This window comes from Elgaria multicarinata, chromosome 8 (assembly GCF_023053635.1).
Source record: "Elgaria multicarinata webbii isolate HBS135686 ecotype San Diego chromosome 8, rElgMul1.1.pri, whole genome shotgun sequence".
In the NCBI taxonomy this organism is placed as follows: Eukaryota; Metazoa; Chordata; class Lepidosauria; order Squamata; family Anguidae; genus Elgaria; species Elgaria multicarinata.
In genome coordinates, this window is record NC_086178.1 from 74,146,382 (window position 1) to 74,173,720 (window position 27,339).

The window sequence follows — 27,339 nt, forward strand, 5'->3', positions numbered from 1 at the left end:
AAACCTGAAGACTTATAATGTTGATTGGTTTTGCTTTAGGCCATGCCTATTTACCTGCTGCTTACTGCAATAAACTGGACACTAACATAAGGCAATGTTCCAAAACTGCTGCTCTATGTTATGAAGATGGCTGTTTTTGGCATCTTTCTACGGAATCATCTGAGAATAAGACACAACACCTGTTCTCCAACAGCCTAATTCAGTTTGGCTAACACTGTATCTGCAACAAGCTTGAATATTTTTGTGGCTTTCAAATAACTTGATTCTTTCTAATAGCTGGACAAGACAAGGAGCTGGTCACTCCCAGAATGGTGGTAATCCTCCTAATTCCAAGGAAATGCATACCCTTGCATATAAGACCCAATTACTATGAATGGCTAACTAATCAAAAGAACAGATCACGTTGAATCTAAGATGGTCAATGTTCTCATTTGTACTATTAGTAATCACTTCCAATACCCCAAACAAAATTATATACCTTCACATGTAACCATGAGATTAAGGACATGCCTCCAAATACTGAGTTCAACTCAGTATTGCAACATCCCCTTGTTACTGTCAGCTAAACTTTTTAAAGAAATGGAAAAAATGTTTGTGATTGCATTGATCAGTAATTAGGAGAATAGGTGGTATAATATTTATGTTTTATGATTAAACATTCCACTAGCACTTTTTGCACCCTGAACAAAATTTATGGAAGGTAAAGGTCCTCAAAGCTGAACCAAAGCCTGTACATGGTGCTACAACCTGGCTGTTTATAGGTGGCTTTGGATAATTATGCCCATAAGTTTCAGAGAAGAGCAAACGTTCTTGCACTTCCAGGAGGAGTGCAAGAAAAATAGTCACTAAAGATTATCTATGTTTTTACATCTTTGACTGTAATCTTGCACTCAGTCTCACACATTTAAATCCCTCTGAAAGCAGTGGGAATTACATCTCTGTAACTGAGTGTGGGATTGCAACAATGCTTTATAAGACAGCTTTAAAATATCCTTGACAGACATTATCTTAATGTGCCATCAAAGGAAAATTAGATATTTTCTTAAATAGAACTGTGTTACCACAATGTGTAGGATTAGTTCCATGAGGGGTAGGAGGGGAATAGGGGCAGACAATGTAATTTACAATGAATTATCCCTGCAAAAAGTTCCTTCAAAGCAGAGATTATTTTAAGCACTGTTTGTGTGGGACAAAATAACATTTTAAGATAAACATTAATACTGTTGACAGACAGACCCAACAATACCCACAAGGGCAAAGATGTAATGTATTACAAGCATTAACAGGGAGGGATATATATATATGAAGATAATTTCTGGCTACAATATATTGATTTAAATGTGCAACTAGTACCTAGAAAGTAGTTACTCATGTGCCCACCAGTAAAATCTATTAGACTGGCAGGCAAAAGAAACAGGGCCTCCTGACTAGTGGCTCCCGAGTTATAGAATTCCCTTTTGGTTAATATTCATTGGCCCCTTCAGTACAGGCATTTAAGAGGGCCTTTGGGCACAGTCCTATGCATACTTAGATAGACAAAAGTCCAACAATTCCCAGCATTCTACTTAAAAACGTATCTTTTAAATTTCTGCATTTCCTTAAGGAGAATCGATGGGTATATATGTCACTAACATGATCTGCATGGTAGACTATTGTTTTTTTCATTTTCTGTAGGTTGCCTTGTGAAGGCTTCGCTCTAAAAAGTGACTTATAAATACTTGAAATAAATAAATAACTGCAGTTATTTCAGAGAAGTTTTTTTATATATATAAACAATTAAACCCTTTTTACTTTTCAGAGATTCTCCAGAGTCACTGTCACAAAAGCTGGATTTTCACAGGTTTGTCACACGGCTGGGGAACCTATCTTGCACATAAACACGTTTTCTTTCCCCTGTGCTCAATTCTCGTTCATAGGATTTTGCAGACTCCCCCTCAGAGAATGGAAGCACTAACACAACCCTGTATTTTACATTCATTAATATTTGGTCAGAGAATCCCAAATGTAATAGATTAGCAGTTACATAGTAATGGGTGTAAATAAATTTAAAGGACATCTTACAGCAGGAATACTTTAGTTTCTGCCAGCAGGTCCCTATGATTTTCATCTATGTCTGGCACATGTCCCAGACATGTTCTCCAATGTTACTGTGATGGTAATTCAAACCATAGTCCCACATATATCATCGCCTTGCAAGGCTCTGTTCCTCAATTAGGAAGAGGGAAATCCTGGTAGCATTTTAGTTGGGTTCCTGTGAAACCCATTGGCACTGACAAGTCTGACATTATTATTATTATTATTATTATTATTATTTATTTTTAGAACTTCTCCATAGCCTTTTCATAAATCTACACTCTTTGATGTCAATCCAGCCTTAGGCAAAAAAATAAAAATAAAATAAGAAGAATAAATCCAGCATTCACATAGTACAGACACTCTAAAGAGGGAGGGAATTAAAAAAAATGGTGGGAAATATCTTTGTGGAAAACTGCTAGGAATATTCACTGGAAAATGCATGTTTGGAGGACTAGCGTTACAGTTATGCCTTAATATAGTCAGTTACAAAATACTGTCCGATACGGTGACTTTCCAGGGTTACCCAAAGCGTCAATGCACGTATAGATGACTTGCATATACATTTCGGGTTCTTGAAGTGCGATACGTAGGTCAAAGTCCCCACAATTGTGAGAAATGTCATTGTGGGAGAAGGTTCTAAACTGTCTTCCCTTTTCTTGTTGCAATGGAAACACAAAATGCAGACAAACAAGTCTTGCTGCCTACTAATTTACAAATCCATATGTTCTGCGCATACAGACACTGCATGAACCCAAATCCCAAACATCACACTGACAGCAAATCTACCCCTCCTTCTTTCTCTCTCCACTAACAGCACACTTGGAAGGACCTGGATCAAGCTACTATGGCCCCGTTGCCCATTTCCTTCCCATTAGTTTTATTGACACCTTCATAATTAGGTGGGATTTCCCACTTATTGAATCCACGGCCATGAACATTTCCAGTCTTGCATAGGAATCGTTTATATTTCTGCATGTTACTATAACTCATAGGTTAACTTTGTGTGTGTGTGTGTGTGTGTGTGTGTGTGTGTGTGTGTGTGTTGGGCAGGAGGGCGGCAGCTCTATTTTAAAACAATTACTTCTTGGATGGTCTATATGAAGTGCATGAAAAGACAATATGGGGAGGGGCCATGGCTCAGGAGTAGAACACATAAGAGTTGGAACCGGCCTATAAGGCCATCAAGTCCAACCCCCTTCTGAATGCAGGAATTCACCTTAAAGCATACCTGAAAGATGGCTGTTCAGCTGCATCTTGAAGGTCTCTTGTGTGGGAGAGCCAACGACCTCCCTAGGTAATTGGTTTCATTGTCATACTGCTCTAACAGTGAGGAAGTTTTTCCTGATGTCCAGCCAGAATCTGGCTTTCTGTAACTTGAGCCCATTATGCTTTGCATACAGAAGGTCCCAGATTCAGTCCCTGGCATGTCCAGGTAGGGTGAGGAAATAATCCTGCCTGAAACTCTGGAAAGCTCTTGCCAATCAGAGTCAACAATACAGGGCTAGATGGACCAATGCTCTGACTCAGTGTAAGGCAGCTTCCTATGTTCTAATCACTGTACTCTCTTCACTTTTCTAACCTTGTAATAGTTCCACATTCTTCAAAGCTTATTCTCTATTTGATATCCCTCCCACCTCGAAACTGTATCTTTTATTCTTCCACCTATGGAACCTTCTATATTGTTTATGTGTTACATAGGTTAGGTAGCCCTTGTGTTGTTGATGAATGAAGATATAGATCAGTTACTAGTTATTAGACTCTAGCAATGTAAGCCTAGGTCTTCAGGCCAATATAATAAAAATAAATTTATTTCTTACCGCCTCTCCATTCTGATCAAGGTGGGGAACAACAATAAATGATAAAATACATAATACTCAATTTAAACATAATATACATTGTTTAGTACAGTGGTCCCCAACCTTTTTGGTACCAGGGACCGGTTTTGTGGAAGACCATTTTTCCATGGACCGGGGTAGGTGGGGTTGAGGGGTTAGGGAGGCGCCAAGGGGTGGGCCGCCCCTTTCCTTGCCAGCTGAAGCCACCCTCCCTCCCTCCCTCCCTCCCTCCTCCTCCTCCTCCTCCTCCCACCAAGCATCAGCCCAAGCTGCAACCTGCTCCATGTTCGGAGTGCTGACGGCGCCGTGTGCCTCCAGCCCATCCACGCGCAAGGCCCGCTCCTGCCTGCAAGAGGTCGCGCCTGCCTGGTCCCTGAGAGGGAGGAGTGGAGCTGCGGCAGCCTCCCACCCCCGCCGCCGCACCCGGAAACCGCTCTCCCACAGCGGCTCTGAGAGATGCTGGAGTGGGGCGGGTGGGCTTCGCTTCGGCTGGGCAGGCAAGATGGTGCCCCGCGCTCAGGTACGCTGGGGTGGGTGGGTGAAAGCAGCTCACCTGCTTTCCTAACAGGCCATGGACCGGTACTGGTCCGCGGACCGGGGGTTGGGGACCCCTGGTTTAAAACATCCTAAAAAACACCCTAAAAACATTTTTAAAACATCTTAAAATTACACTGGATAGGCCTGCTGGAAGAGATCAGTCTTAATAGCTTTCTTGAATGCTAGTAGACTGTTAAGTTCACGAGTCTCCTCCGGCAGGCCATTCCACAGTCTGGGAGCAGCAGAAGAGAAGGTCTTCTGGCAGTCCTACTACAAACCTGACTTTCCTTTTCACACCTAAGAAAAGCAAAAGTAGCCATACAGCTGGCTGTTGTGTTTTCAGAAATGAAACTGCAACACCTACCAATGACTAATTCATTCAGTTTACAAATCTCCATTTTGAGATGGGAACTAAAACTGCAAGCCTCATGGCCAGAACATCTGTTCAAATTTTGGGATTTTTCTATTTCTTCCCTCATCTCTTGCTTTTTGTACCACCTAGTCTGATGAAAACTTCTGGAGAACCTGAAAGCTTAAAGACTTTTGTGGAATTTTGGTTGGTCCTAATAAAGTTTTGCCCAACTGTGGATTCTGGATCTTTTTCTACCTACTAATTTCTGAACCTCACATTGGCCAATCATGTAGACACAATTCAGATGAGATCCTTTGCATGGATATGTCATGTGGTCATTCAGCAATGTGATTGTTTCATGTTTTCTGCAAGTGAATCTGGCATATGGAACTGAAAACAGGCAACAAAGCAACTATATGGTCAACCACTCTACCAAAAAGCATCCAAAAGCCTAGAAAGGGGAATTTACATATCGTCTGTGATGCTACCTGCATCCAAGGGAATTAAAGAAGAGACTAAAGCGACTCAAGTAAGAGAACAAACCCTGGCATGTGAGTTTTTGGCACAAGATGTTACCAGTCCTAAATTGGGTGCAAATATTCTCACATGTGTATGGTATTTACCTGTAAGTCTCATTACTGCTGAATTACATTATTTGTGCAATTGATGCTGCTTTTACAAAAGAGCAAGAATAGATTGGCTACAGTTTAAAGTCCTAAAATGTAGTGATCATAAAATCTTTGTTTTTCATCCCCACTGTATTTTACTCAGGAAAATTGAAAGTCAATTCTGATGTAGGTAAGAACACACTATAGATTTATCTAATAATGTATACTGAAGCAGATGAAAGTATTTCAGATGTGCCTAAGGTTATGAAGATATAAATCACGTGGAACTATGGCGATGTAGTAAGCCATTTTGCCTTAAAGGTTTTCTATATTTTATTGTCCTAATAAAATTCATCACCTATCAAACTAAGAATTCTATAGTCATATACCCTGAGGTTATTCTCAATTAACATGTTAACACTTGTCCGAACTAAACTTCAGTCATTTTCCCCCTACAACACAAACCAAGAAGTAGGACATGGTTTGAGAATGAATGCCTTAAATATAATAGAAAAAAGTACTTATGTTATAGTTTAACCACACAGCACAAGTGCATTTTAACCAGAATCTGATCCCAGTTCTTATGAGACATTCTGTACTCAAGATGTAGTACCCACACAGGTGTTTTGCATCAGTGTCGATGGAGCACAGGTGTGGAGCTGCCCCAACACTACAGGCAGCGCTCTGGGGCTTAAGAGGTGTCAGCTATGATAGAAACTACAAGAGGAAATACTACTGCAGAAACCCATTCTAGAACCATAAGACAGGGACAAGTTGGTCTCTTCCTCCACCATTTTCCCAACAGCATCCTCACCCCTTGCTCCATTTACTTATAAAAGTGGGGGAGGGAGGGGGAAGGAGCTAAATGAAAAACAAACTCTAGAGGAGGAACAGTGTCTCTCCCCCACCCCACTATACCATCATACAAAAAGATGTATGGGGCAGCAGGTGGAAGCAGTGTTACAGCTTGAACTAGTCCTTTATGGCTGTGTTCAGAAGACACCTTAAACCATGGCTTAAACCATGTTGAATAAAACAAAAAGCCTTATTCACTGTAGTTAAAGCCATGGTTTAAGGTGTCTTCTGAATGGGCTCTATATGTCTACATTGGGGCTTGCTTATTTCCAAAAACGCAGAAATAGAAGCCTGATCTGTTTTTTAAATGAACGCCTCTAATTTTTCACACATGACACAAGTTGCATGTAATTTGAGCCTGAGTATCAGAACTAAAGTACAAAAAACCCTATTAAGCAACAGTTCTTTTACAACACCTTGTTAAGCAAGGACTCTTCTAACTCAAACTATAAATTGTGTTTACCGACGCATGCTCACACATCTCAAGGAGAATCAGTTATCTTTTCATGTCCTCCATATATGGTGATCTCCCTATAGTTCAGCAGAGGTCCAGTTAATCCAAAATATGGATAAACCCTGACATGTTGCGGGCTTTCCCCAAATATTTGAACAAATGCCTTTTTTCTATGCATCAGCATGATATAGATTTTGTATCAAGGAAGTTTTTAATGGAGATAGAAGTGGTACAATTTTGTTTTATTCAATTTATACAGACTTTCAGTTCCACATGAGCCCGCAGCAGCCTGCAAACCAACCGCACCATCAAAACCAATCTTTCTCCAAGAAGTGCAAGGAATACAGAAATGAAGAAAAGAATATTATGTCCATGGGACAGTCCTACGCTTCAGCAAAAGGCCTTAGGATTTATTTCATTTAGAGCTTTCCCACTTCTCAATCTGGCTATAATTCCAATGAACAGGTGAACATCGCTAAGCCCCTTTCGGTGCTCTCAGCAAGTGGCACAACTGCATCCATTTTGACAAATGTAACTCATTCCTTTGTTTAAAAGGGGGGAAAGTCTCCGACATTTACAGAAACTTCCTAAAGCTCAAGGCTCAAGTCACAGGACACACACACACACACACACAGAGAGAGAGAGAGAGAGAGGGGGGGGGGCAGAAGGCATTCTTTCTTTCCCCTCTATGTGAGCTTTTGTTAACCTTATGTTACAGGTTGCCCACTGTTGTCCATCAGATGCGGCTTGTTGCAGATGTGCAGGAGCTGCTGCAAAAATGCATCCAATAAAATTCTTCCCCAGCATCCTAGTTGGTGACTGAAATGGTTAGCCAGCGATGTTCCTCTAGTACAGGCTTCCCCATCCTGTGCCCTCCAGATATTTTAGATCACAACTCCCAGGATTCCTAACCATTGGCCATGTTGGCTGGGGCTGATGAGTGGTGGAAGTCCAAAATATATGGAGAGCACCAGGGTGGGGAAAGTTGCTCTAGTATTTCCATGGCGAAAATCAAGTTAGCTTTGTTAACATTCTTGACACTCTCTCTTACAATGCACATACGTTTTAAAGTTGCCCTCTGTTTTTTCCTATTATAAAGAGAGGGACATATGCCTGAATTATTTAAACTGCATGTAGCTATTAAAAAATGTTTTGAAGAAATGGAAACCAAGTAATTTACTCAAAACAGACACATCTTCAAGTGTCGAGAGCAGCCATAATACCCTATTGAAAGGTGACCTGTTATTTGCCTGGTTCTAAACATACTGGAATCTCTCTCTCTCTCTCTCTCTCTCTCTCTCTCTCTCTCTCTCTCACACACACACACACACACACACACACACACACACACACACGATTTTCTTTCTTGTTATGGTCCCTTGGCATCTCTCAGGTAGTCATTTGGATTTAAGACCCCCAACGAAAAATGCTTCCTTCTGTTCAATACCAATAGAAGCAATAAACTTTCTTTTTGTATTGGCTTCTCTATGCACTGCATTGAATCATTTTATGGATGTACCAACAGGATTGAACACTATACTTATAGAATGCATCTTTATTTTTAGGTTCCTGTAATCTACATCAGGCAGAGAAAGGGTATGTGAATCCAGGAGGGTCTAATTCCTTCATAGCACACATGGAACATAGTACTTGGGGAATGCATAGTTTTCTATGAGTTCTAGTTGAAATCTGTTATTTCCCGAGCAGTTTCCATCTTCCTATAGAGTGAGATGAAACAGACAACAGCAGACCATTTCTTGTTTTGACAGAAGCCAAAGCTAAAATATATACCTAGAAAAATTGCAACGCATGCAAAAAAACTAAGTGAGGGGAGGGGAAAGGAAGAAAGTAAAATAAACAAGGATATATGCAAATGAAGCATCCAGAATGTGAAATGTCATAAATCACATATGTTACAAAAAAGTAGTTATTTTTCATTTTCATTTTTCATTTCATTTCACAGAACAAAAGGTGGAAAGTGGATGGTTGTTTAACAAGTCACCAAGTTTTTTAATCAATATGTTTGTCACTCATCATCAGTAAGCGCAGAGCATGGGCTGCATCATGGTCCATGTACCGACTAAGCCACACCCATAATGCTGTTAATAGTTTTATTTCTTTAATAAAGCAAGAACTTACCTAAGGAATGAAACCTGGGGGAAAAGGTTTCTGTTATTTGCAATTATCACAAGCCATCTCTATGGTAAATAATTAACTATACCATCTCTGTCAAGGCAATGACACTTAGGGACAATTGCCCTCGTAAATTAAATATGGAAACACATAACAAAATGCACCAGTTCTTTAAAACAATAAACCTTCCTTTCTTGATTAAAACTTGCCCTATGTGTTGATTCACCAAAGCGTTATTACATACTAGGCCATTCATTATATTGCAAATAAAAGGTTTACAAGGATATGCTGTGTGTTTTTTAAACACACGCAACCCACTGAGATCAAAGACTTGTCTTTATTAATGTTTGTTGTATTAGTGAAGTAAGGGCACCTAAATTGAGGCTCTAATTTTGTCCTAATCTTGTCAGGTATGGCTACTTCAGGGCTGGATGACTCTCAATCTCAGTTACTTTTCTTCTGATGGAGATAAGTGTTTTCCCAAATCACAACAGCTGGTTAGAACAGCCCCTCCCTCCTTTCTCGTCAACTTCCCCTTAAAGTATAATGATTTTTAAAGCCTTCTAGGCTTGAAGCCCAGTAAGCAGTAAAGCACTAAAGCCTGTCAAAAAGTGATGTTTACTCCTGCAAGCTATTATTTTTTTCATACAAAACTCCAATTGGGAAAAAAAAAACCCCTCTAATACTTGTTATAGTAAGAGAAGGATTTGGAGCGCTTAGGAAGGATGCTTTGTTGCAGCTAAGCTAGACGACTGGCACGCCATGTCATTCTTTGGTCACCTTTAAGTGGAAAGAAATGTCACAACAATGTAGACGGAAACTGGGCCTTTTTCTTTGCCTGTCTTAAAATATTTCTGTGAAAGTTTAAGCGGGGGTGGGAACTGAGAACTTGGCATTTTCAGCCTTGAGAAGGCCGTCAAAAGATGAAATGAACATGGAATTAGTGCCTATAATGTCTTTCAGTGACTAGAATGTCTTTCTGTGACAGTGTCCATATATTGCCCACTCTCTTCACTAGTTCTTTAACGAAGCAATCCTCTGCCTTCTTACCTGGGAGTAAGCCCCAATGAAGCTAACTTCTGGAGTAGATGCATATAGGATTCACACTGTAAATCACACTTTAACATGATTACTTGTTTGTGTGTCATTGTGCTGCCAGACACTTTAGTCAACTGACATGTATTGTTAAATATCAGGCAGCTGTAGAGTTAAGTCAATTCTGGGCAAGCATTTCCTAATGGATGAATAAATTCCAGGCACTGCTTTATTGATTTATTTGCTTTTATTGTAACTTCTTGTATTTTGTGTTTGAATTTATTTTCACTGCTCCAACATCTCTTGATATAGAGCAGCTTATAAATTCTTTAATAAATTAATTTAAAAAAATAGCTCTGCCTGCTACTCTACCAGCATACCTGAGCTCTTTTCCCCTGTACTGACTATTTGGAGTTCTTATTTTTGGATTCGTTTTTTTTAAAAAAAAAATCGTTTTAGTTCTTCATTCTATTATTATTATTATTATTATTATTATTATTATTATTATTTTGAAAACATACGTTCTGAGAATCCCTACCACATAAACACAAGTTGCCTTCCACCCAAAGTTCTCAACCAAATCCCAACTCTATCCCATTGACCAGAATCAGAGATGAAAGATACTTTAAACTTGCCCTCAGAATGTTGCCAAGAACAATCTTCCCATAGTGAATGATCTCTGCCCAAACTATAATATGTAAAGTGCTTACTATGGTGTAATCACACTGAGAGTCTCCATGGCCCTGCCAGTGGAGTGGCGGCCAAGGAAGTATCCGTGGTTACCATGTATAACCATTACAATCAGAGCCAAGGCCACTTGTCACAGGGAAACTGTGTTCAGAGACTTCTTGGTGATTAGCATAATTTGCATACCATCCCTTCAACCAAATAAGTGCCTCCTACACATCTAGAAAACAGAAAGTTGTCCTTCTAAAAAGTAAATAGACAACAATCACAGGAGGGAGATCATAAAGGGAAACGGGAAACCAAAGGTCATAACAACAGATGTAACACAAAAAGTGGAAGCCTGCCCAGTTGTTGCTGCTGACATTGCCAATCAGAACCTTCACTTTAGTTCTCTCAGATATCATCTGTCATAGTTGGCTTCCTTTAGAATACTGAGTAGTCCTGTTAATTTAAGATGTAACGTGTGCAATTTGGTATGTTTGTAAGCTCTTCTATCTTCTTTCCCCCTTCTCTTACCAGTGAGGAACTGATCACGTTGTTTGAGAGCAGAGGTCTTTGGACCAGTCCTTGCTCAATTTCTTTTGTTGCCTAAATACGTCTTCATTATAAGATATTTAACATTTAATGATCTGCATTCAGTTTGGACTTTGCATGCTTTGGTGCTTATGGGGACACACACATAGTCAGGCAAAGACATCACCACATACCTGGTCCTGATTCCCCTCCCACATATCCATAAGGCCAACTGTTCTTACTGTATTTTATGAACGTTGTGAGCCATTTTGAAGATTCTGGTCAAAAGGTGATACAATTTTTTTTTAAAAAAAGCCAATTAATAAAACAGCTGAAATACATAAAAAGCCACATGGAACATAACTTCTTTTACTATTGAAAGAAAATGCAGAATACCCAGGAAAGATGAAAGATTGGCAGAATTTGCCCTCACAATTAGAAGGAATTCTAGATTTGGTTCACCTGCTACAAGTAATGTGAGATAAAATCTTTCTATACAATCCCATGAAAAGCTGCTTCTCTTGGACGTTTGCTGTCTGGTAGCAGATGGGACAATTTGATGATTATTTAAAATTCTTTTTAAAAAATTAAAAATCCAGAAGAATGCTTCTTTGATATATAGGTTTCATGTACTTTCAGTTAATTACTGACATCTAGCCCACATCCCTAACATGCATACAATACCTATCCTGATTATATTACCTATCTACCCGCCAATATAACTGTTCCCATCACTTTTAGCCTGGCAGGCAATTAAACCAGATTCAATGATATGTCAAGGAAGCAAGGTTGATATAAAGAAATTAAGCAATCTTTGCCTGCTACTGTTTGGACAGACATTAGACTTACTTGTGAGTAGCTGGTAAAAAACACACAAAAGCAAACCGCAATGATTTGGTGCTTCACTCCATCATTTCCCTGGGGAAAGCTTTTTATCAAACACACAACACCCTTAAAGGAAACCTCTTCTGAGCTCCAAAAACTCTGATTCCAGAAACAAGTCAGTCAATAATGATATCCCATTTCTCATTTGCTGTTCTCTACAGCGCTTAAGTATTCGTTATTTGCTCTGTACAAACTCACCGAAACAGGATATTCTCTCTGATGTATCAGTCTTATGTTTATTCTACACACAGCTGTGCTTATAGGCCCTTTGTAAGGTACACTGCATTTTTAACTGAGCACACAATGGTAAAGCATTACCTTTCTAAAACAGCTCAGAGTTCAGGAACTTGAACCACCTAAAAATGTTTCCCAAATTATTCTATGTAAACTGTTCCTACACTGTGGCCCAATAAGAACCCAATCCTAAGTACCGTATTTTTCCGGCGTATAAGACAACTGGGCGTATAAGACGACCCCCAACTTTTGAGAAGATCTTCCTGGGTTAAAAATACAATACATTATGTGTTAAAGGCATGTCCTAGTGTGGAACTGGGAGTGTTCTTTGGCCTTGCACTCTCCCTCTCTCACTACTAGAAGGAAGTTTATAAAAGGTACGTAGAACTTAACATCTGAAGTAATAGAATTCACCATGAATTTGAATGTGGAGATTCTCCTGAACTTAATTGGGGGTACTATGGGATCTCCTGGTCAAGTTGGTATGTTCTGCACGTGGTTAAAAGAGGAGGGAAGAATGCATATGATTCCAAGACTTACTTCTCATCTCACCATGCTCAGAGGTGGTGGGCAGAATTATTTGCATGCAGCCCCCCTATTATATTGTGAAATGGCTGAGACATTTCTTTGAACAATTGTTGGGGAGTGAATTATGGTACTCATGAAGAGGAATATGAAAACATTAACATCATATAGAACTTTTTTCATTATTTATTTATTTATTTATTACATTTCTATACCGCTCAATAGCCGGAGCTCTCTGGGCGGTTCACCCTAAAGACATTAGCCACCCTAATGTCTTTTGAAAGATCAGTTCAGGTTTGAATTCAAAAACTCTGCCAGGCTTCACATTCCACTTTCCCTGAAAATATTAACAAATTAACTGATCACTTACTCAAAAGTAAGAAATGTATTTCAAGCATTCCTTTCTTTTCTACAGTGTTGATTTAGGAACTCCTGAATTTTTAGATGGGGACATGCAGGAGAAGCTCTTGGGAGCTGCACTGCAGTTGTGGCTATGGCCGACGACAAAAGTGGTAGGGCCAACAATGCAAGCTCTTACTGCAGGTAACTAAGCCTTAGGAGAGGCATTTCAGTGAATGAGGAAAAACTGCAGAAAAGCTGGGAAACCACCAATCGTTGGGGGAAAGGGGTTGGAGCTGGGGGGGAAAGCGGTATGGCTATATGGGAAATTCTGGAGAGCCACATTGGGACCCCCAAGAAGGCTGGATTTGGTCCCTGGCCTGAGGTTCCTTGCCGTTGCTTTAGAGGATACCACACTGCCAATGCTTGGAGAACCAACAGTTCATATAAAATGTTCTGGTGAAATATAACATGCTGTAATAGGAAAGGGATATGATTTTCTTGTAGTTATTAATGAAATAGTTCTCGTTTTCCATTTGACAAATTCTTCTAACATTTTAAATATTGTATGAACATTTAGTGTTAGGAATTACTGTCACTAAAGCATTAGGTTGAGTTTATAACTACTTTTAGAAACATAAGAATAGTGGCCCACAGTAACACCTCTGGAAACACAGTAGAGACTCTACAGAAATTAAAGATAACCCTGTTAACTATTCTCCTAAGGAGTGCTAAGAAAAAAAAAATACACCAACAATTCATCAGAAGAGTGACATTCCAGAGTGAATAGTCCATCTGTGATCTCCTAGTAGAGCTTTGAAGGGCTCCTGTCAGAAACCCTAAATAGGTGCTGCCAATCAGTATAGATAATGCTGAGTTAGGTGAACCAATGGTCCAACTTGGTAGCTTCATGTTTTTCTATCTGCCACATTAAGTCCTGTATGTTACTTACTAACAGAAAAAAAATGTAACATTCCTGGTCACTGATATATCCATAGTCTGGCACAAGGTACAGACCACAGGATAGGACTTAAAGTGCAAATAAGGGTGTTGCAAAGGAATGGTATGACAATGTTGATTAACAAAAACATACATTTGTTAGGGACACTAATATATTAATCCATTCCCTTTCTTCTTCTTCAAATGAATGGGATCAAGAATGCAACTAACAATGAAAACAGAATGCCTGCTTGAGAGCCTTAAACTAAAAATACTCCCAAATATAAGATGTATACTTCTTCCTATAAGTCATTCAAGAAATAGCAATGAGAATCAATGAAGAAACAGCTAGTGGCTCTTTAACCAAAGCTACAATTGTGCTTGCCATGTTGTGAACTTGGGTATTTTCTTCCTGGGATAAGTTCTACCCACTGCCTCCAAAACATCATATCCTTTTTCAGTCATTGGTCCAGATCCTCTAGTTGTCTTAATTTCACAACAATCAATATTGGAAATTAATATTACTAATTTTGGAATTCATAAAATGTATTTCCAGATCAACTCTGAACAGTTATAGTATGAAATGACTTGTCCTAGCATTCATACATATGGCAAAAGTCCTGGAGCGTCCTTTAGCCAGCATGGGCTTATCTTACCGATATCGACGTCGTTTCAGATTTTAAAGATCTCCACACCATTTGAAGCCCAATAATGCAAGTTTTGGGGAGTGGTAAAAGGGAACTTTAGAAAAACAAACAAACAACTTATAGATGCCTACACAAATACTCCAATAAGGACCTCCATGTTGGTTGTACTGAGACTAGTGAACCACTCATTTGCCCAAAGAGACCAATAAACATGTCTTTGAATCCCATCAATGGAATTTAGTTTCAGTTGTGTACTGTAGTAAAATCAGTATGTCAAACTAGTCAACATAGACAACACCATTAGTAGTAAGCTACTAGGCAAGCTCAATGTTGCAAAAGCATTTTAACATGTTAGCTATAATAATAATTAGAATAACCTAAGAATATTCATATATGAAAGCTGAAACCAAACAAATAAGACTGTTCCCACATATACTACTATGAACAATTATGCCATGGCAAGACATTATTTGAAAGAAAGCAATATATCTACATCTATAGTTCCATCCATGTTTACACCAGAAATCAATGTTGATTGCTGCATTTTCTGAAACAAACTGTCACAATACACTATCTTTTAACAAACAACTTAGAAATATGGAATTAATGTATTAGCCAGGCATGTGCATTGGTCAAAGGCACCCAGAGTATCAGAAAAGCAATACCCTTGCATAACTAAATTTTTCATTTAAAAAATGCCATGAATCACTCAAATTACTTTATAATTCTTCAAATTCAGTACCATTACTCAAGTAGAGGATCCTACAAATAGATATAGGCTCCAATCCTATACTCACTTACCTGGGAACTCATCAACACAATGAACTCTGATTTTCTTACAGAATGACACCATTGTTTCATACTTTTATGAATCTGCCATTTCATGGAGAACATATGCAATAATTTCCCAGGTTTTATACAGCTCTGCACCAAACCCACTTGCAGAAAAAGTAATTTTGATTAAGAAGTTGCTCTTAAGATAAAATATTCAGAAACTCAAGACTTCGTGGCCAAGGACACTACTGAGAATACTCATTTTTGACCCCCCCCCCAAATATAGGCAGCCCAAGAATGGAACACCCAACTATAAAGTTATATACAAGTGAGGTAAGGAATCATGTGAGTGAGACTGAGCAGAGTGATGTGTGAGCACGTATGTATGGGATATAGGCTGATTAAAGCCAAGAGTGGCTTATTCTATGTATGAATGGAAGAGTGAGTGGAAGTGCAAGTGTAATGATGGACAGCTGACTGGGATATATATATGTGCAAGCTGTGTGTGTGTGTGTGAGTGAGAGAGAGAATGGAACAGTATGAAGAATAAGATATGTTTACCTCAGAACAAAGCAGGATGGGAGCCAACCTTCCACTTCCATGATTTAATCACAAATCAGCAGTATAATTCATCAGCTTTCATCAACATCCTATTTACATCCTCATCTATCACTGATAAAACTCCACAGCTGGAGAAGTCCAATATCCCATGACAAAAGACATATCTTACTATTTCGGTAGTCTTCCTATATTACATAGACACTGTATATATTGGTATTTATTAAAATTTGTGAAGCAGTTTTGTGGCTTGAAGATGAAATAAATAATTCAAGAAGTTGACAATTCTGTTTGTTTCTAAAATTGCATGTGATTTATAAAGATGAAATTGTACATGCTTTTTGTTCACAATGTGAGCAGCATTTGGACACCTTAAGTGGTAAAAAGCCATTTGCATTGAATTATTTTTATTTAGAAACCTGTACTGTCATTACTCATTTTTCTGCTTCAGGACATAGCTAGTGGTTATTGTCTGTTAGGACTATGTGCAAATTAAATAAGATTCAAAAGCATAATGTAGACATAAAGCTGCCGGTCTCGTAAATATGGTAAAGCCATGGGTTGCCTCACTCTTTCTTCTTCGGTGCAAATTGTGTCCTGCCTTCGCTTTGAAAAGTTTACCATGGCATCTTGTTATGTCTACATTGAGACTAATAATGATCAATACTAATTATGGTTAGCTTCCCATCAGTGTTTAAAAGAAGAGGTTGAAGTTGGCTTTCATACAATAACCTTGGTTAGTAGCACTATAGACATAATGCTACACCACGGTTAAAGACCACAAAAGACAGCATTTATGGCAGGGATGGGGGAGCTTCACACAAAAAAGGAGAAGAAGGGACTCCTCCTCTCAGCTGTACAGGAGTAGTGGGGGAGGAGGCTAGGCTTGTTCACATATCGCTAAACCACTGTTTAGCTTTTAATTTTTTAATTTTAACTGTTTAATTTTTGTGAACCGCCCAGAGAGCTTCGGCTATTGGGCGGTATAAAAATGTAATAAATAAATAAATAAATAATAAATAAATAAATAGCTTGACATCCAAATGAGGTCACTATCATCTAAATATGGTCTGACTTGGTTGCAACAGTTAGATCTGGTTCAGTCAATGATCAACACCCATGGTTTAGGTGATAAAGACCAAACTGCAGTGAGCTCAAGGGCTCTCTATCCTTTCTTTTCATCCTTTGCATGTGAGAGAAGAATGATAGCTTCTGCTTTCACTTTTGACTAATCTTCAGTTTTCTGTTACATACAAACTTGGAGAACTGTGATGTATTCTAACTCTAGTTAGTTAAAACAAACTAGGATCAAATTGTGGTGCCAAAGAAACTCCTGAACAAGGCTCAAGATCTATACATTTATGTCCCACGGCTGGGATTGCTAACTATTGCAACTTCACGATTCTCATAGCTTAAAGAAATGTTTTTAAAGTCTAAATTCATGACCATTCCAGTTTTTTATGCTTTCAACGGGTTTTTCTAACCAAAGTTTGAAACTATGGCAGTTATAAGCTTGGTATGAAAGGCATTTAAATGTTGTCAATGCTGGGTTAGCAAGGTTAATCTTTAACATTTTCAGAGAGAATTACTTGGCAAAGGAGTCAAGATTCAGTCAGTCTTTATTAGTGATGTTGTAGAGTTTCAGAATGGAGGGTTCAAAAATGACCCTCTCCCAGTTTGGAAATAGTAAGCGTTTTATGCTATGAGCCAAAATCCCTTTGGATTTCAATCAAACTCATAAATAAGCTTGGTTGTTCTGATCTGGCCATCTCTTTCCTCAAAACTCACCTTCCAGCAGCAGCAATGTGACAGAGATGTGAAGGCTGTTCCTCAGCCTTCATTATGCCTGACAAACCACTAGCAGAAAGCTCCTGATGCAGAGATCTCTGAGAACTGTGATTTGCCAGGACTGATGGGCCCTTAGTAAGGGCTCAGCAGCCCTGGAAAACTAAAATTTTCAGGACATTTTGCACTGGCAACATTCTGTTTGAAAAGCTCTGGGGCTAAATGAAAATCCAAGGAGTAGTTCATCCTCTTCATACCTCATCCCAGATTGTTGCAGCTGGAAGGTACAGTAAATTTATAGAAAGGCAGGGACTGTGGAGACTCTCCACCAGGATTTAGGGAAGAGAGAATTCAACAGCTGTTAAGGATGGAGACACTGGAGGACTAACAGGGAAAGATTTGTAATGGATCAGGGATTTTTCAGAGCTACATTGATATGAAGCCAATTTCTTCACCCAAGGTGATCTCCTCACCTCATTTTTTTTAAAGTCTGTTTTTAAAATCTACTTATTATTTGTACAGAGTACAAAATGTCTTAATTTTCCTAAGGCAGTGTTCATGTTCTCTACCACAAGCAATCATGTCTCATTCTGGTTAACCCCTCCCCACAAAAAAAACTCTTACAACCCTTTGCCAACTTGAGACATTATATTAAACAACAACAACTTGTTTACAAAGCATTTGAAACAAGCAACACACCTTACAATACTTTCCTTCACATAACCACTGCTAGATTCCCATTCTTTACAGTATAATTTTGTAGATAGAGAACTGAGTCTCCCAATCCTGGCAAATTAACTGACAGTCAAGTTAAGAAACTGTTTCATTCTATGAAAAATTATGGCACTGGATATGGGGACAAGTTCATTTTAATTATTTCTCAAACTTATTTGTCACATTCTTGTTAATAGTAACACCTGATGCAATGAACAAAAGTAATGAACAATAACATTAATGAATTATAATTAATAATACTTAACTTAATAATATAGCACTTACTGTAATATAGCACTTACAAGAAGTCAGAGTGCAGCACATGCACTACCTTGTTGTAATCCTTACAATGTCAGATAAATCAATATTGTTATCCTCCATTTTGCAGAATGGGCATGGGGATTGAGAAAAAGAAAGAGTAGATTGCTGAAGGCCACCTAAATGAGTTCACGGCAGAAACAAGATTAAAACCTATGATATTTGTAGCCACTCTCAAAGCCATTATGCTACACCAGCTCTCATCATCATCACCATCACCATCCTATAGCACAAATTAAAAAACAAAAAAGTCCCATATTCCTTTAAAAAAAACTCAACAGCAAAGACTATTACTGTAGCCATTCTGTCTTTGGACACAGCCAGGTATCTAAATAAAGCGGATGGACCAAGCAATGGCAGAAATGAAAAACAAACACACACCACAATTTTGAGTTGGTTTCTCTCCTTCAGTCAAAAAGGGCTTTCTTTTTGGATACCTGCCGTGAAGTCCGTGCATTTGCTCCCATACATGCCTTGTTAACCTCCTTTCCCTCCCTACTCCCCATCATCTGTTGACTTCCTGTTCAGAACAACAACAACTTCCTGTGAAATAAATACTATTGAGCTTTAATAAATGCGTTGCCATAACTGAAAAGCAAATAGTAAAGAGAAATTTGAATAGAGTTCTAAACTTACTAAATGGATTTTAAAAAACATTATTTTATGTAGTACATTTATTTATTACCTTTTTATACTGCCAAATAGCTGAAGCTCTTTTAAGCAAAATTAAAGGAATGGGTGAGATCCAGAGTTCCCATTAGCAGAAGTCTACTTTTGGAATACTTCCTATGGAGGAAGTGGGGAAGGGGATTTTTGCCCTGTCCTCTTCCTCCTGTAGCTCCCTATAACCGCTGGAAAATCTGCAATGGAGGATAGGCAGTTCCTCTGGAATAGTATGGGAAGAAGCGTAGATGGCTGCAGGGGAAGATGGAACTGGCAGAAATTTCCTCCCCCTATTCCTCCAGTGGGAGCCTCTCCTGAATCTCAATCCATCCTGCAAATGAGAGTCCTTCTGTTTGCAGAAGGGCAACTCTGGATCCAAAACATTATATATTACCAGTGCAATGCTATGCATGGTTACTCAGAAGTAAGTCTCATTGTGTTCAATGTGGCTTACACCCTGGTAAGTGTGTTTAGGATTGCAGTTTAAGTGTAATGCGGGCTACCAATTAAAAGTGTTATTTTAAATAACTTTATGTAGCTAAAAATAGATCATTTATATATTACATATTATGTAGTATAAACATACACAAAATAAATTAATAATTATTTATGTCATAACAAGGCAGCCAAAAAGGGGGGGGACACTGAAATTTAATTGATTAGAGCAATCCGATGCATATTTACTTGGAAGAATCTCCCTCTGAATTCAGTGGGGCTTAGTAAGTGTGTGTAGGATTACAGCCTAAGCAGCTAACATTTACACTGTTCAAGTATCTTTTTTTTTAATACCAAAAAAATAAAATAAAATAAAAAAATTCAAGGTGAATTCAAAATATTTCACTGGAATTCATCCTACTGCGTCAGGAAATTTGACATAAACTATGAATGTTTTACCTTTGTCCAATTTTACATCCCAACTATGTCATTTGAAATGACATACATTATACGTACGTCAAATTAGGGTTTGACTATATTGGTTGAAAATGGTTTTTCATAAAGCCATACATTTCTTCATAATTAAGTTATCCAGAACTCTCATTTCACCCATGTTTCTATTTACAATGGATCTTACCTTGACTCCTAGTTAAATATGCATTTTAAGAAGAAGGGAGGGAAATACCATCCTTCATTGTCTGGGGGAAGGGGGGGGAAGCAAAACAAAACAAGAATAGAGGCAATTTTAGCTGAAGGTCCTACTTCAGCTAAACCTTTTCAGTGACTTCAATAGAAAGATAATCTTTCTGTGATTATGACCAAACCCTCTCGTTGCTTAGCAACACATAATTAAGGAATATGTTTTCAGATCCGCTTTGCAAGCTGGCCATTATCAGATGAAATTACTGGAGCAACAAATGTCATCCTCATGCAAATGAATTGGTTGTAGGGAAAGAACGTTTGACTAGAAGAAGAGGCGGCTCCACTTCCCAACAAGCCTTTCGGTATTGTCTTATAATCGACTAATATTTTAAAAGGGAAACCAGCTATAGATTCCCTCCCAATCCCCCAATATACATTACAAAGTTTAAATAATAAAAAGAGTGATGGAAAGAATAAAAGGTGAAGGCAGTCAGATATTCTAAAATGCTGTGCAAATGTAGCGTGTATTATCTGCATTCTGAGGCATTTGTTCTCAGGGGGCAAAGAATGTGTGTTGAGAACCATTTCTACCATATTTGGAATGAATATCTGCCCTAAGAATATATGAACGCTACTGAAAATTGTCTGAATTCACAAAGCTCCTAAAAGCTGCTAGTGACAGCCGGACTGCACTTGGCAGTGTTTCCAGGCAGAGGCTCCTAGTGCTATCAATTAGAAGGCATTGTGAGGCTATTCAGTCTTATCTTCCTTAACAGTTTTTGTTTTGTTTGGTGAAAAGGAAAAAAAAAAAAAAGAGAGGAGGAAGCAGTTCGAAACCTGGGAATGTTACCGCCAGTAACATTCCATGAATGAGGCAGTGCCAACTGCACAATAACAACCTCATGTGGAAGCAGGCTATTTCCACCTTCCATTGACTCCAATGGAGAGTCTCTCTCTCTCCACTCCCGTGGGGAGGGTTGGAATTGTGTGAAAAGGGGGTAGGGGAAAGGTTCTCCCCCCACTTCCAGAGCACCATGGCACTGATCCAAATTAGGGCTGCTTATGCTTACAGGGAGGTAAAGAAAACTAGCATTCATGACTCCACCATTCGTGCTAGACAAAATGTTTAGTTTGGCCCCAAAAATGAATTCAAGAGGCACTGGTTGATAGATAGGACTAAATGATGGTCTTCTCAAAAACCATTTAAACCCTGAGCCTACGTCTAAGAGTCGACACCTATGTAGTTAGACCCACCTCAACCAAGTCATAAGTACTCTTTCTTCCAACATTACTAAAACAATCAACAGGATCATAGTTTAGTAAAATAAACATTTTCAATTAATAATACAGCATTGTATCTCACAACCCATGCTTTTTCACTACCCTTGACTTTTTCAAAAGGATTTTTTTTAAAAAAAAACATACTCTATTATATCAATACATACAGAGTTCTCATCTATTTAAGGTATGCATGTCTTTATTTCAGACATCACAAAACCTACTCAAGAGCAAGCTATGTTTAAAATGGGAAAATGAAATGAGCTCTGAATTTTGGTAACTTTTATCGTTTCTCCATTTAAAATAACACTGTACTCTGAAGCATTTTTGTGTTTATAAATGGTATACCTTCAGGCACAATCTAGCCAAAGGTAAGCACTTGACAATCCTTTTAAATTGAAGGAAGTTAAGCACACACTTCATTCTCCTACTGAAATCAATGGGATGTAAACGTGCTCTATTGTGCCTTTTCAATGAGACATGCAGCTCAATCCTAGCAATATTTACTTAGTAGTAAATCTGACTTAATTCAATGGGATTTACTCCCAAGTAAGTGGACAAAGTATTGCAGACCTAGTCACAACTATCTATTTTGGGATTATGCTATAGTGGAGGTGGTCAACTTGTACATTTGCTAACATAAGGCAATTTCTACAGTTTCAGTGACTGTTTTCATCATTGGGGTTTATTTGAATGTGCCAATGGTCCCTTTTGTTGCAAAATGAATTACTTAGGCTCATATTTGCTTAGCTTTGTGAACTTTAGAAACTTATCAGCTTATGTTTTCAGAGTAAAAGCAGCAACAAGGAAAGGAATTTCAGGAGAAACAATCCCACATATTTATCACTCTAGTGGTTAATGATTGGCTTTAGCAGAAAATGCAGACTTCTTTTGTTAACAGCTTCTATATTCATAAGTATTTCCAACAGGAAATCAACAGCACAGCATTTTATTTGGGACACCCTATTAAAAAAAGGACACTGTCCAAAAGGAATAACAATTACTGCCCAAGTTAGGCGGATCCAGGATCACATCATTAGTTGCTTGATAAATTTCATCAAGGAAATACCAACCATTTCCTTGGGGAAACACATTTGTGCTGATAACAATTGGGAGAAGTCAGTCTTGAAATGAAACACTTTCAGCCTAATTGCCTAGAAAGTATATAGTATCTAATCTTATGTACCTTGCAAATAACAGAAATTGCAAGATTCATTGTCGAATGATGATTGGGCATATTGGCCACTTTTATTTGCTGTAAACCCCAAAACCCAATTATAGCACATGGTGAATCCCAGCTCTGAAGTGATTGAATAAATATAGGGTAGATTAATGTCTCCACATGTTGATATGTGGGACTATATATTTAGTAAGTTATTTCTAAGGTTATTAGAACACTGATGTTTTTAAACAACAACAACAACAACATGAATCTAGCAATACTAAAGAACTCTACAAAGTAATATAATTTAAAATAATTACTTGGCTCAGGCGATGCCATGGTGGAGACAATGACTGGCGGCCCTGTACGCCTTGTGAGTTTCTGATATGGAGAATGCTGCATTGGAAAACTTGGTCCTGCTGGCACCAGGTTGGGTTCTATTTGGGCCCCTTGCTTTCGAAGGAGTTGAGGGCTGTTATGAGGGCTGTGCATTGGAGACAATGGAGGATTTCTATCTCTCTTCATCAGCTCCATGGGTACTGTGTATGTGGTTGAATACGCAGTTTTGGGACTTGGATGTGGGTTGGTTTGTAGTGCGTTCATAGATATTCCAGCCGGAGCAGAATAGCCAGTTGCTTGCCGAGTGTGCATATTGCATGGGGCAGAACCACTGTATCCAGAATTGGGAAGGAAAGGAGTGACTTGATGAGATAACCCAGTCGCAGGGTAAGTTGCTGTTTCCAGAAGGTGTTGTGTTGGAGCACTAGATGGACGACGAGTTAATTCTGCAACTCTTGGGGACACTGGCTGCATAGAAGCGGCTGATGGCTGATGCATTGCCACACCATCTGCCATAGGGCTGGTGGCAGGATGCATCCCATACTCATTCTGGAGCAATTCACTTCGGTGACTAAAGCTGTTAGATCTGTGCCTGGGACGGATGATGGTGTTCTTCCTATCCTGCCTCTGCAACTGCATTTCTGCTTTGTAGGTATGGGCAATTCGAGAAAGCACCCTTGCCTGCCCTAGATTTGGAGCAACTGATTTTATGTCGTTGTCTTCCATCATTGCCAGCAGGCTCGGAGAATCAAATCCTTGCTGTAGCAAAGCATTGAGTGTGCTTTCAGATACTCCTTCGGAACGCATAAGTGCTAAAAACTCTGGATCCACATTCCTTTTAATGTCCTGTCCTGGAAAAGATGTGGACATCTGAGCATGGGAGGGAGTTGTAGCTGTTTCATAGCCATCATAAGGAACTTTTGCACTGACATTTTCCCTGACTGGTCCATAACCACGGTTTACAGGAGTAGCTATACTTCCATCAGGAGCTGCACTTGAATTTGGATCAACTACCAAACATGTTGGAGTAACTTGTCTACTGGCTGCAGAATCTATAGATCTGTCCACTGCATCATTATACACTTGCCGGTTGGAAAATGTTGGAGGTTCGGTTCCATATCTAGGCATTTGAGGTTCGCCACCATACCTTGCTGGAGAAGGATCTCGGTTTCGAACCCTGTGTGCCTCAGGGATCATTTTAGTCATAGGATCTCTATACAAGCGGCTTGCTTCAAGTGGGGCAGGTGATCGTCCTTGCATCTGGTCCCAAGCCAATCTGGCACTTGGCATGCCATAATTCGGTAATGGTCTATTAATCATGTGGTCTCTGTAGTAGCGTGGGTCTTTAGGTGATCTAGCAGCTAAGGATGGGTCACTGTAGTAATCCTGAGGCGGCAAGGAACTTCGTGCAGACATTGCAGGCTGCCTGTCGTAGTAAGCAAAATCAGGAACAGAACCTTTCCGTATAGGACCTTGGTTAAAAACTGGCTCCTGGTAGGGATATGGTTCTTGCTTCAGTTCAGCACCTCCCTGCAAGATGATATCATGTGGTCTATGGGCTGGCTGCTCATACCAAACTCCCTCACCACCGTATGTTAGAGAATTCCTTCTCCCTGGAGGTCTCTGGTATTCAAATGCATTTTCATTCTCCCAGTTGCCTTCATACCATCCTGCCGCATCCCAGCTCTGAGAGCGACCAATATGTTTGCTTGGAATTGGCATTGGAACACAGTACTATTCAGCTTAAATAAAGTACAAGCAAGCTCTCCTGTTAAATCTTCGGTTACACGCATAGAACAAAAAACAAAACAAAAAATGCACTGTATTTGAATCCTTCTGTAGCTTCAGGAAACAGCCCAACAGGTGGTTTACTATTTCAAAGTGCTGCCTGAATTATTAATTCTTCGAAACTTTAGTCGACAAAACACAGCAAAGACCTAGAGGAAACTCAGCCTGGCTCCAAAAACTGTAGAACGGAAAGGTCTTTTCTGTACAATTCAGACACGGAAAAGGGTTGCTGTACTTAATCCAGATGGTTTATCCCTTCCTGCTTGGGATGACATGCTCACATGGACAACTAGTCAAACAGTGTGTGAGGATTAAAGGCTAAATAAAACCCCTAAAGCTTTTGTTCCATGTGACATCATTTTAGCCTGATGCAGCCTACTGCACCAGCCCAGACAAACACCACAGTATACATTTCTGCTCAGATCACAGCTACTGCAATGTTTTTTTTTAACAACAACAATAACAACAAAAACCACTATGTTTCCTATGCACAACAGAGGATTTCTTTAAAATTATACCTCCCCTCTCCCTTGGTATAAACCTCTACCAAGGGTTAGGTGGGGTGGGGGAGGGTAAGGGAGCTTCAATGTCAATTCAATCTTAATCCATCCTGATGAAATGCTAATCCACCACACACGGCTAAGGACATATTAAATGGGAGTAGTCATGCTGGCCCCAAGAAGCAAAATATACAAGTATCTAAAATAATTTAAACACACACACACACACACACACACACACACACACATCTGTGCAACACTTTATGAACACTAGATTTTTTAAAAAAATACTGGGGCATCAGAGCCATGGAAGAAGAGAGGCCAGTTTCAAACTAGCTCCACTAATTATTCTCTAAAAAGATTCTTTGTATTATTACCATAATTCTCAAATCCTTTCATCATCCCAGGAAAGAAAATTGCAGAGGTGTAATCTGGAATTTATAATTTTAAGACCTGAGAAGAAGCCACTGAAAAGGGAGGATCAAAGGCTGGAAAGGCTTGGTTTACAAAGCCCAAAGAGGAGAACAGCCTTTACCTTTTGTTTCTCGGTACACTATTTGCACACATCCACACACAATCCATGTAAAGTAGTCACAACTATTAATTATATTTTGCACCATCTCAATGTTAATGCGGATTATACATTCTCATCGCAGAGAGGTGGAGGGATTTAGATAGAGGTATTTATTCTTTGACAACCTAGTAGCCATTGCTACACTTGGTTATTCAAAAGACTGCAAAAAAACCAAAAAAAAAAAAAAAAAACCCACACCACTTTAAACACAAAGTCCACAGATATTGAGTGGCAGTAGCCAGACTACCATGAATCCTTCTTGTCACAATAACTGATATATTAGCATATATATATATATACTAGCATGTTTACTATTCTATCTATTAGAATTGAACATAACTAGAGAAAGCATTGAGGTATTTATGCTTCCTTTCTCTGCAAAAAGTACAGATATATATATATGCAAATGTCAGGTTACGATCTTGATGAAGAAAAACAGCATAGTAACAGTCACTGTTTGGTTGTTGTTAGGTCGGCTTGTGTGTTTTTAGGGCTAATCCACAATAAAATGTCTGAAGCCTCAGCCGTCACATGATGGTGTATCGTGCTATTATGATAGCTAAGTCACTAATGCAGTCTAATGCATCTATCATACAAATGCCTCTGGGCTATATTTCTGACCCAAATACAGACAGGATGTTTTAGTAATCCCTAAAAAAAAAAAGTATTATTTTTTACTGGCGTAAATAGTACAAATCCTTTTTACTACACATTAAGAATTTTATATGCAAACACAACATACTTAAAAATGGCCCTCTGTTAGATTATTCTTACACTAGAAAATATTTGAATGGCAACTAACTTAAAAACGAGTCTGACAGTAGTTTATTGGGTCAGATCTATGGGTCCTAGCTCAGGCATCAGGCCAGAATTCAGCTGAGCTGTTGGTTTTATGCCTGAGCTATGTGGAACATGGCTTAACATATCCTACTGAATATTGCCCTTTACAAGAATGACAACCAGCATAAACTCTTCTATCCCTGTTTTTGAATGTTTTATCTTTAAAAGGGTTTTAAACACAGTCTTTGTCCTGCTATACAGCTCCAGCACAAGGGCACTCACCCATTTTTAAAAAAGAATAGCCTCCTTTATTTTGTTCCTGTCCCCAACCACTAACAATCCTTTTTGTTGTTTCCTTTCATTTTATTATGGCTT

General features: G+C 38.9%; 1 protein-coding gene across 10 annotated transcripts in view; it reads right to left on the bottom strand.

Annotated features, from left to right (window-relative positions):
- The window catches only part of CTBP2 (C-terminal binding protein 2), a 222,982-nt gene that overhangs the window by 44,248 nt on the left and 151,395 nt on the right, over window positions 1-27,339 (bottom strand). The window contains exons 1-2 of one of the 10 annotated variants that reach the window (XM_063132788.1): window positions 23,829-25,044; window positions 23,304-23,786 (exon numbers count right to left, since the gene is read on the bottom strand). The exons of 8 other annotated variants lie outside the window; for them this stretch is intronic. In XM_063132788.1, coding sequence (XP_062988858.1) covers window positions 23,304-23,786; window positions 23,829-25,044 — 1,699 coding nt within the window. Of the gene's footprint in view, window positions 1-23,303; window positions 25,045-27,339 lie in introns of those variants that run through there. One more of the 10 variants, XM_063132787.1, reaches the window with a different exon arrangement.